Raw genomic sequence first — 12373 nt, 5'->3', positions numbered from 1 at the left:
CAGTGATGAAGGAAGGACTCACCCCTGTAAGATCTCTGTCTCCGGCTCTCTGGCTGGCTGAACCATCTCCTGCTTTAGCTCTGAGATCTCCATGGAGAACGTGTCAATCAGCTGTAGTCACACACACACACACACACAGAGAGAAAACACAATACATGCATAAAGAGCAGGAAATCTCAAGACATTCTGAATGTGTGCTGGTGTGTCACTGAAGTTTTGTACGAATGGGAAGTGGCTGTGTCTGGAATTAGTCATGAAACGATTCTCAGTGAGCCAGCAACTGCAGCCGTTTCCTTTCAACAGCAAACAGTGAGAACAATTCAGACAAAGACATCAAAGCACACTGTCTGTACATCTCCTTTGACTATTTCTAGATGAAACACTGAAAAGTGGTCACTGTAAATTAAAATACACTATATCGAAAGAAAAAAAATATTCTGTTTAAGGCAGGATACTAACAATTGTTGATGCTTCATTGCTAACTGCTTAAATCAGACATGAATCATGGTGATTTTAGGTCAGTAAGGGTAAGTGCACTTGGGAAAATGGTTTTGTAATTGTATATTTTTCACAGATCTGTATTTCTCCTGATGGCCAGCAGGGAGCAGGTTGTTATTTTTTCTCTCTCCCTTTTTTAAATTATAAATGTTTTAGTATTTTACTGCTTGAACTTTTTATCCTACAGAAATTCTAGTTAATCACTACCACTATTATGCACGGAAGTCAAGATTTCAGTGGAACCCTGACCATAAACCAGACAAGTAAAGACCCGCCCACACTTTCTTTTCGCATTTCTTTTTTATCTGAGGCAGCATTTTCTGCTTAGTCATGAGGTATTTCTTTGAGTTTCATCTCAGACCTAGTCAGCAAACCACAATTACACACCAACCCTTGGCTCTTTTCAAAATGCAGCTCACAGCCAAGAAAAGCACTCTGTAAAGACTTGCACCAACACCATTTTTTTTTCTAAAATATATAAATGAGATCGTATAATCCTATTGGATACTGACAGAGAAAAACAGAAGATAGATTTTCAACAGATTTATAAGAACACAGCAAATTACTCTGATCTAATGTCGGCCAGAATGATGACAATAGAACCACCTATCATTTTCACTGAATAGACACAATCCTGCTGGGACAGAAAGAGATCTGAAATAAAAATCATTGAGCTTGCGTTGATGAACTCTTTCAGAAGCAGAGACTGACTTCAGCTTTACTGATGAGCCATTAAAAGGGGTGATGAAGCAGAATAAAAGGTGCATTTTCGCCGGTTGGACATTTGTTAGGAAATTCTGATGCCTGTGATGTGCTGGCTGGTGTTCTGGAGACTGGCGAGATCAAGAACTCTTCCAAATACTGCAGTCATCTGTGCCTGTCTTTAACCAGCCGTGAGGTAAAGTCATTCACAGCATACAAAGCAGCCAAGACTCTAGGAAACTATGTGCTGACATTTTACTAGCACACTTATTTCAGCCAAACACAGCCCTAACACTGAGAGGAGTGTTCGAAATATAAACACTCAAAGTGACAGCAGCAGAGTTCATCAATTAAAGGGACTGTTCACTCAAAAATCAACATTCTGTCAACATTTACACACCCTCACACTATTCCAAATCCTTAGTTTAAAATTTAAAGGGGTCATATGATGAGATTTCAAGTTTTCCTTTCTCGTTGGAGTGTTACAAGCCGTTTGTGCATAGATAAGATCCCCGAAGTTGCGAAAGACTAAAATATCAAAACCAAAGAGATATTCTTTATAAAAGTTAAGACTCGACAACGCCCCCCTAAAACGGCTCATTCAAACACGCCCCCACATGTCTAAGTCACGGTGTGAAAAGATTTGCAAAACACCGCCCGAATGTATACGCAAAGAAAGAAGGCAGAACTATTATTCTCGCTGTAGTGTTGTTGCTGCCGCCGGCGCCATGTCCTGATACGCTGTTTTGTTGTGAAAGCTTGTTGTTTGTCGTTTCTCCGATCACAAATGCAGACATGGTAATGTTTACACGGCAGTGATGCAACGTGACGCGTAAAAAGACAGTTCAAGTCATTATAATCAGTAATTATGTCCCCACTGGATGCAGCAAATGCCTCGTTTATAATGGGTTTTATCGTTTTTGTGTCATTGTGCCGGATCACGGCATCACAAAACGGTAAGGGGCGTCTCACGCTTGAGGTATTCGGCCAATCACAACGCACTGAATAACCGGCCAATAAGAGCATGCTTCGCTTCTCAGAATGATGAGCTTTGTAAAAATCAACAGGTTTCAGAAAGGCGGAGCAACAATAATGTACAGTGTGTGGAAAATAATGTGTTTTTTAAACCTTAAACCGCATAAACACATTGCATTACACCAAATACACAAAATAATGTTCTTTTTAGCAATGTCATGTGACCTTTTAAATTTTAAGGAACATCTTAGCCACTCTTTTCCATATAATTAAAGTAAATGATACCTGTATAATACGGCAGTGGTTCTCAACTAGCTTCCCTTTGTCGAGATATTATTTGAAGGGCCTATTTGTACATCTTAATTTTAGAATTTTAATATATTCTATTAATATTTAAATAAAAATGGTCAAAATTTTTATCTGTTTATCAGCCAATATTACTGAATTTATTTAATTTGTTGTATCATATTTATATTGGATATAATACAATAATTTTTTACATTTTGTTTACTCTTATCATCATCTGACACTCACTAAAGTTGATCTTTAAAATCACTAATAATTAAATGACATGGTTAAACATTATCTTTAGCAAATATCAGAATGAATATCTATTTTTCATACTGTACATTATATTGCTGTAATGCCTACACTCACTTGTAGCATTTAAAACAACTGATTATAGTGATTTATGTTTATTTATGTCAGCCATTTATCAATTATTAGCCATAACAGGAATTGGTATCAACAAGAATTTGATATTGTGCATTCCTAATATCATACAAGTTTTCCATATGGTTAAGTCTTCTTGCCAGTATTCTATTCCATATTTCATTATTTGGAAAAGAGCAACCAGGATATTCTTTGAAAATTCACCATCTGTCCTCCACGGAAACAAGAAAGTCATACATGTTTGGAACAACAATTTTTTTTGATGAACCATTCCTTTAATAGATGACAAAGGTACAATTCAATCCGCTCACCACATTCCACTGTAGGATCATCTAAACTGATGACAGAGGAGAGATGTCACAGGAGTGCAGGGCTCGCAAAATCGCTAGCCCGACGTCCCGGGGCTATTGTGTTTTCCAGTCGGGCTACCAAAATGTATCACTGCCCTACACGACGGGCTACCTTAAATACAGCGTTCCCGCAGTTCCTTAAAAACTCTTCAACTTAGTTGTATCAAACTTAAGGCCATAAAAAGTTTTCTTATACCATTTAACGTATTTAAATGTCTTAATTATAATTTCAAGAAGTCTTACAGTTGAGGACGGAAAGACAAGAATGGCGATACGGCAGGATTAAACTTCAAAAGGCAATGATGTAATAAATATGAGCGCTGCACATTTCAAATCAAAACACAACATGGATGTCTTTATGTGAATGTATCTGAAGGGAACCGAACGTCTTCAGAAACGTGTTGGTGGCATTTTCATTTCATCTGACTTATAGTGCCTGATGAAGCAGCGTTTATGAGCGCGGACGGTGCTGCATTGTGTACTGGAAACCGCTATATTATGCCGCTCCTAAAGCGCCACCTCGTGGCAGAGAATGAATTTGCATTTCCAATAAGCTTTTCTTGTATGTCAGATCAATGCAAATATCGACCATTGTTTTTAACCAGCAAACACAGAGTTGTAAATGAGAAGTTAATGTGCCTTCTAAAAACCTAAACAATTAGACAGTAATATTTATTCATTTTAATTTAATATAATAATTCATATAATTTTTCATAAAAAAGGCTGAAATGCTGTTGTATAAGATTTTTGTTTTTGTGAAAACCTGTATCTGAACTGTAAATCATGTAATTTTATGGCTTAATACTGTATGTTACCATAGACATTGTCCAACCCCGCCCATACTGTGTTCGTTTTACTTGTGCGGCTCTTAAAATGAGTCATAAATCTGCAGATACCTTGTAAATAGTGAAATCAAATTCCTTCCTTCATATTTGTTGATATGGGTATATTGAAAATATTTTTGATTGACGATTAGACTCCTATCTGATTTTCTATATTTAAAAAAAATAATTACTACCAAAATCTGAAGAGTACCTGCCCGAAGGGCTACGAGGGATTTTGAAATTTTGCGAGCCCTGGAGTGTTTTCTGTTAAGGAAACAAGGAGGAATATAAATTTTTGTTCACTGACACTCATAATCTTATCATGCATTCATCACGGCCGGTTAGTGTCAGCGTGAAAGCCTGATTTATTTGCCTTTGGCTGCATCTGATTGTTTACATGTAACAAAGCTTGCACTTGCAACTACAACTTCCCCCTGCATGAAATAATCACAACACATGCTGGAGGGAATAGTAAGGTCACCCTGAAACAATTACATAAACATTCACACAAAAACTCTTTATGTTTGTTGGAAGAATAGCTTGCAGAGATAACAACTGCATCTATCATCCTCTGAGAACCTCTTAAACTCTGCAGCTTTAGCACCGGCACAGTGAACAGACAGAGCGGCATTCCACTGGGTCTCCAGAGGCCCTGATTAACCTGTGCTCTGTCTGGCTCTAAAGTAGGACGCATACTGAAAGCAAGCTCCTCGAGTGATGTTGTTTTTCTCGTGCGTCATTTATTGCTGGTTGACACATTACTGTGTAAAATGTAAACTATAGTGCCGTTCAATCATGACGTAGGCCATGCTGTCACATGCGTTTCTGTCTACCTCTGAATGTGGTTTGAGTGATTGGATCACAAAATATTTAGCTACAACTGTATTAAGCATTAACAAATTTGGACCGACTGAGATGAACCTTAAAAGGACAGTTTATCCAAAAATGTCATCATTTAGCCATGTCATTCCAAACCTGTGTGGCTTATTTCATATAGGAGACTCTGTTAGAGAAGCTCATGTAAAGATAACAGAGCACATGCAAATCTACATCCAGAACATGCAGACAAACACATACAGAAAACAAGGCAAAGCTCAGGAGACAGTACTGATGTGTCTCACCTTAAAAAAGCTGCTGCTCTGGTCCATGAGGCAGGACTGCATCATCATGTCTGTAGTAGACACGGTTGGGTGTACGCAGCTCTTCTTTGTCAGGCTGAGTCTCTGTGGATCACAGATACATAACTTGAAGCCCAGGAAGAGGAAATCTCAACCCATTCCACACGGATAGGTCAGAGAAATGAGCATACAAGACTTATAGCAGGAGCCTGCAACGTACCTGTTAAGCTCACCAAAATAAAAAATTTTAGTGCACAAGGTATTGGTTTCAGTACAAAATTATGTTAAAATAAAATATTAATCTCTCACACAAAAAAACTGTCAATTTATAATATTATGGATGTAAAAGTACAAGCCAGTAATGCCTGTGAAGTAATATATTAGCGTAGCACAAATCTTATAGAGCTAGTCAGCTAACTGTGTTCTGTAGCATCTGTGCTATTTTGATAAATCTATCTTTAGGATCTAATGTAATTATTTCTTACTTATTAGTTATAATAAGTTCCAAGTTATAATATGCAAAAGTCTGATCATTAATCTCTTAATTGTACAATAAGTAGTGAAACTTACCCAAAATAAAGGCTTAAACAGCTAAAAAACACACATTTAAGGGGCTCTTTTGGTGAAAGTTTTTAGACAGCTTTCAAAATGGCTGCCAGACAGTGTCAACATATGGACACCCATATCTCAGTGTGCCATGATCTTATTGACTTGAAATTATAGGAGGCATATAGTAACAAACACATCAATTGGTTAAGACATCAAGTAGGATAATAAATATTTTTTTGTTTTTATAATCTCATGTCAAAAATAGAAGTGTGCTTAATGGGTACGTGAGCCTAATAGGTACGTTTACCCTAAATGCACCTTAGGCACACTCTAAAGTTAATTAAAAGCCCTCTTCTCATTCAACTCATTTCCTGCCAGATTAATTAACGTTAACTACTCCCTTTATACACACAATACTGTCTGATACATACACACAGTCACATGTTCAAACACATCTTGTCATAGATTGCTCATAAGAAGATGTGCAGCCAATATTATGTTACAGCCAAGGCTGAATTTAACATGTTAATTAATATAATTACTGTATACTGTGTACATTGTTTTAGCTAAGGTATTCAATTATATATATATATATATATATATATATTTGAATACCTTAGCTAAAACTATTTACACAGTACATTTGCTTAGAGATCATGGGAGAACTGGTAAAGCAAATTGAGATAACAGGCTGAGTTTAAATCTTTTGTTCACCCACTTTTGTAAAGAAGTTTTCAAAACAGCCTGAGGCATAATACAGGGAGGAGAATCAGATAGGAGACTGGCAGAGACAAAACCAGGGCAAAGGTCAAGCTGTGAGAAAGGGTGGAGGAAGAGGGAAGGTAGAGGAACCTACAGCATTCTAATGCAATAATCAGTGGTGAATGCACTGCTCAGCTCAGGTAAGAATCAAAACCAGCTCCATGTGCAAAAAGAAACCACTGGAATGCTGTGATCACCTGATAAATGTACTGATGAAAGTACTCTTTGCTAGGCTATATCTCACTGATTTTAACTCCTGCTCCTCATAGCTGTATGGGATAGTTCACCCAAAAATGAAAATTCTGTCATTAATTACTCACCCTCATGTTGTTTCAAACCTGTAAGATTTTTGTTCATCTTTGGAAAACAAATTAAGATATTTTTAATGAAATCCGAGAGCTTTATGACCCTGCATAAACAGCAGTGTAACTGAAATTTCCCGGGCCCTATGGAGGGTCAGAAAGCTCTCTTTACAACTTAGGTATAATGGGTTCAAACCATGAATGGGCTGAAGTGATTAAAGGCTGAAGGGACCATGGAGGGAGCTTTTTGTTTTGTACACAACATTTTTTTTACTTCAAAACATTTATGAAATCTCTTTAACATTCAATGCAAAAGTAAGCTGCATTAATATGTCCTGCCAGAGAAATTGTAAACAATACAGCTATTTAAACAGCCACATCACCCTAAGCTGCCTCTGCAGGTCACTTTGTTCACGATGAACAAGCGTCTCTCTCCTGCTGTAGAAGATTGTCTTCAGCTGGAGCAAGAGCCAGCGCTGACCCACTTCCAGATGCTGCAGATCCCCAACACCCAGAAAGCTTTGATCCAGCACAGCTGTCTGAGTTATGCACAACAGCTTTTTCCTCCACAGACAGCACAGTCTTTCAGTGACAACCTGACTCTGCTCTTACCGTCGACAAACGAAACACAAAGCCTTTTTTCACTGGTTGAATTTATGTGTTGAGCTAACACAAAGCTGCTGTCTGGGTGCTGACACTGTAAAGGAAATCATGGCAAACATGTGCAGCTCAGCTCACAAGGCCTTTGAAGTGACCATCAGAAGCTTTGAAAAGAGCTAGCATCTCCCCCCAAACCATTGCTTTCTTCTGCACATATCGCTATGGACTCTTGTGTCTTCCAGAGCCAATTTATCAACATTGCCTAAGTTCAGACTGTCCTCTGGGTGGAAGGTCCTTCAGTAGAACAAAGCCTGGAATTCCCTCCCCCGTATCTGTGAAACAACATCTCTTTACATATTCAAAATATATCTGTTCACAGTTGTTTAAATTGATCTATTTCAGCAATTAAATGTATATTTTCTTATTCTTCTGGCTTGATTTCCTTTATATATTATTCCTGTTTTTTATCTTTTTTGCCATGTAGTTTTTTTTTTTTTTTTTAAGATTAATAATACTAATAGCCTAGCTATTCATTCATTGGACTCTATTAGACTCAAGATCCATCTACAAAACAAAGTATTATTATTATTATTGCTGTTGTTTAAAAATGTTAATAAAATTCTAATGATAACAATTTAATAATGATAATTATTAATTATAGTAATTGGACTTTATTATTTATTATTATTTTGTGATTTAATCATAGTATTAAAATTTTGTTATTATTATTATTATTATTATTATTATTATTATTATTATCATCATCATTATTAGCTAATATATTGTTAATAATAATACAATTATTATTTTATTATTAAGATAACATATTATTGTATAATAATATTGAGTGATAAAACTATTATAGAAACAAAGCCCAACTGCACATAAACAAAATCTTCACCTCATTAAATGGATAGTCCATTTGGGCTGCAACAAGCGATTATTTTGACAATTGATCATCAATGATTTCACCAATTAATCAGTAGGATTTGAACGATTATCCAGCTTTTGTTTGTTCATCGTCTCAATCTCTCTCTTCCAAATCAATCCCACAGTTCTTAGCTTTCTTTCTTTCTTTCTTTCTTTCTTTCTTTCTTTCTTTCTTTCTTTCTTTCTTTCTTTCTTTCTTTCTTTCTTTCTTTCTTTCTCTCTTTTCCTGACCAGTTGTCATGCTCAGCGGCAAGCCTCAGTACAATCCAAAGGGCACAACTCTCACAACCCCCCAGCTTCTTGGAAAAAATACAGCAGCGAAAACTGAGTTTAACATTTTTATGCTGTTGTGATGGTGGGTTTTCAGGAAATAGCTGGAGATGAAGGTGGGGTACAAGAGAAATCTGACTGAGTTCCAGGTATTTCCTGTGAAGCGTCGTTCCTGCGCTGACAGATATAGATTGAGTTTGACATGTTAATCTACTCCTCTCTGTGAAGGGGCTTCACCTCATGTTGTTGCTGTAATGAGGCATCACAACACACATTCATCTTTCCTCGGCAGGGCTCAGCAACAACACTTTTTTCTGCTTGCACTGCCAGCATTATGTAGTCTACAGCTTTATCCATAAACATAAATAGGTTTGCTGTAAAATTATGACATGATGCAAAACAAGTGACAGTTCCATCATCTGGCTCGAAACTCTCTCACAATGGCCCCAGGACATCAAACAAACCATTGTTGAGCCCTGCTCAGTATATCAACCAGAAAAAGCAAGCTGTTATTTACCTTGCATCATCCGGTTTCTGTGTCTGTATCTGTTTTTGAAAGACTCAACAAAACGCACACATGCATAAGGCTCGGTGAGTAAACAGGAAACCCCTCGTACTGCCAGCACGGGCAGAATAAACAGGCTAAGTTACTAACTGGCCACTGTGGAGCGCAGACACGCAGAGAGAGAAAGTCCAGTTCAATTGGTTATTTATCCCCCTCGCCCGCTCATCTCAATAGGGATGTCACGGCACTGAGATACATGGAAAACTACAGTTGAAAGGAACAGCATTTGTTAGTGTGCCATCCAAAATGTGAACAACTGCAAACAACACAAGCCTAGAGGCAAACTTTTATCCTGTTTCCATCAAAACAGGGTCATTTGTTATTGCGTGCTGGCTTGTACCACTGCACAAAAGCTTCAGCATGCAAGTTTGTGTATATATATGTGTGTGTGTGGACGTAAAAGACCACTGAGCTGGGCTGTTTGGACCCACACAAAGGCACATCTGAACTACGAAGCACAGAGCGTCTCTGTGTCCTGCACACACACACATAACAGGTGCGTAGTAGCAGAGAGGATTTTCTGTAGTCTGGAGAGACCTGGCAGGGCTTGACAGGAAATGGAGCTTGCAAGCAATTAAAGGGGCTGAGCCATAAACAAAGAGAACAAATATAACAAGAATGTGAGACACGACTCAGTATTTCTGGGATTCTTATCCTGGGCTGATGTAAACACAAAACAAGAACTCTGAGTGCAGAGCATCTTAATATAAGCATGACAATGAACAGCGGGACAGTGACAGTTTTTAGGACAAAACAACAGTGCAGCATGGCTGAGAAACAAAACCAAATATGACGCACACAAACAAAACCTTAAACGGATAGTTTACCCAATGATAAAAATTTCCGGAAACGGTTGTAGTATAAGTTGCATTCTGTACAAGATAACCATTTGTGCTTTTCTGTGATTATAAATTTCCTTTATGTTGTTTCTTGTGCAATAATAATGCACCAGCACATATATTTACACAACCATTCAAATCTGTAAGATTTTCTAATGTTTTTGTAAGAAGTGTCTTAAGCTTACCAAGTCTGTATTAATTTGATGAAAAATACAGTAAAACATTATTACAATTTAAATGAACTGTTTTCTATTTATTCATCTGATGGCAAAGTTGAATTCAGTGTCAAATGCTCCTTTGGAAATCATAATTTGGTGCTCAAGAATTATTTATTTTCATTATCAATGTTAATATCAATGTTAATATTTTTGTGAAAACATTGATGCATTTGTTTTTGCATCAATCTTTGTTGTCATATGTACAGGAAACTATCAAGTTACACCGTGACCATACAATAAAATTCTTACTCTGTGAATCCTCTCAGCAGCCAATGACATTAACATTTTAAGTTAACAAAAGAAACAATATATAAATCACAAATTCACTAAAATTACAAGATTACTAATGTGCAGAAAGCAAGAAACAAAATTATTGCATGTATAAAATTATCGCATGGTTAAATAAACGTTCAAAAGAACAACATTGATTTAAAACTTTAAATCTTTAGTAACATTATAAATGTGTTTACTGTCTTTTGTCAAAAATAACATTTTTGATAAACAAAAGTTTTAAGTTTCTAGTCAATGTTTTGTGCACCAGAAATGCCCTCTGATTGGCTAACCTATTCACATGTTAGACTGGAAACGGCATTTACAGTATACTTTCATGTTAGTGGTCAACAGTGTTTTGCAATCAAAGTGAATCAGTATGCATTTAGCAAGGAGCAAGGAGCTTTTTCCCCATTCCAGTAACCAACAGAGGAAGTCACAGCGTGTTACTGAATGACATAGTCTTTCCAGTCCTGTTGGACTGGAAATGTGTTGGTTTCGACTCAAAGTGTGATTCACAGCTTACGAAACCAGACTTGCTGTTTGTATAGGTTATGCAGTTTGTATTGGAGAGATCTTGTGATTAATATTAAACAGCAAACAAATTAAAGTCTAAACAAAAGTCAACAATAAAATATGCCCACATGCAGTGCAGAGGAGTTTATAATCATCCAAAAATGACTTTAATCATAATTATGCTAAATTATTTTATTTCCCTTAAGTTTCCTATATTCTTCTGAGAGAATTTTACAGCCTACTTAATTGTTAACACATCTACAATATATGTTCGAGACCATAACTAGGACAATTAAAGCACATTTCGCACACACATTCAAAGAATTATACTAATAAATCATTCTGAAGTCTGATGCAGTGGTTAGGCAGTATGTGAGATGGAGAAGGGAGAGGGAAAAAAGACACTGAGTTTCTATTGGATAATGAAGTTGTCTGGCACTGTGTTAGGACCCTGCTGCTATATGGCCCTCCACTTCACAAAAACCCGGCTGGAAAAAATCCAGCTCTGCTCAAAGCCTGTAGAGAGCTCTACCCACCCATGCGGGACAGCAGCCTTGAGGGACAACAACAACAGTTAAAATCTTCACACGCTACAGTCACCCATGCTTCAGAAACAACATCAACATTTTATTTGGGCAACATCATGAAGACTTCCTTCAATCAAACTGATTCACTCAAAAACGCCTGAGTTTTGCCTTTTCAGATGGGGTTTTAGGTAACCTACATAGAAAGATCCAGCTGTTAGATCCAATCTCTCTTCCATCGGAGTGACTCTCATCAGTTTGTGGTCTGTTTATAACCCAAATGATGTGCTGTTGTACACTCATGCAAAGCCATTTTAATAAAATATGACATATAAACTCACACCTAGATTAGATTTTTGTTGTGTCACTTGTGGTAAGACTTTTCTGTTGTTATGCTGACACCATATTTGATATTTACTTTAACCACTGTCACTATGGTTACTGGCATTACCTTCCTTACTGTAAACACAGAACAGCCAGATTAAACTGCCCAACATTATTTTTATCACGTGTTTGGATGTTACTGTCAGTTTTGCAAGTTATGCCAGTAGATGGCATCACTGAATCATTTACTCAACCAATTCAGTCAACCATATTTATTTATTTAGAAATGAGACTCTTTATGATTGATTAATTTAAACATTTCCTCAAAAATTTTGTTCAAACAATAATTAATTCAGAACTTAAATAAGCGACAATTCATTGAATCATTTGCTCAACCGATTCACTCAAACGCACTCCCTCATTCAGAAACAAAACTAGTGACAAGTCACTGAATCGTTTACTGACCGATTTCATCAAGCTCACTGACAAAAACGCCCAAAACAGAATTTGTGTCAGCTCTGTAACAACTGTTTTTTGAAACTCTGAAATATCTGATTTCAGTAGT

General features: G+C 36.9%; 1 protein-coding gene across 4 annotated transcripts in view; it reads right to left on the bottom strand.

Moving 5' to 3' along the window:
• Nucleotides 1-12373, bottom strand: part of LOC306882516 (ras and Rab interactor 2-like) — a 36995-nt gene that overhangs the window by 19899 nt on the left and 4723 nt on the right. For all 4 annotated transcript variants that reach the window (XM_079437191.1, XM_079437193.1, XM_079437192.1 and 1 more), the window contains 2 exons: nucleotides 5143-5244; nucleotides 23-111 (listed from right to left, as the gene is read on the bottom strand). In XM_079437191.1, the coding sequence (XP_079293317.1) occupies nucleotides 23-111; nucleotides 5143-5190 (137 nt within the window). In that variant the 5' untranslated portion in view covers nucleotides 5191-5244. The remainder of the gene's footprint in view (nucleotides 1-22; nucleotides 112-5142; nucleotides 5245-12373) is intronic.

This window comes from Barbus barbus (genome assembly GCF_936440315.1).
Source record: "Barbus barbus genome assembly, chromosome: 16".
Taxonomy (NCBI): domain Eukaryota; kingdom Metazoa; phylum Chordata; class Actinopteri; order Cypriniformes; family Cyprinidae; genus Barbus; species Barbus barbus.
This window is presented reverse-complemented; position numbering and strand designations above follow the sequence as displayed.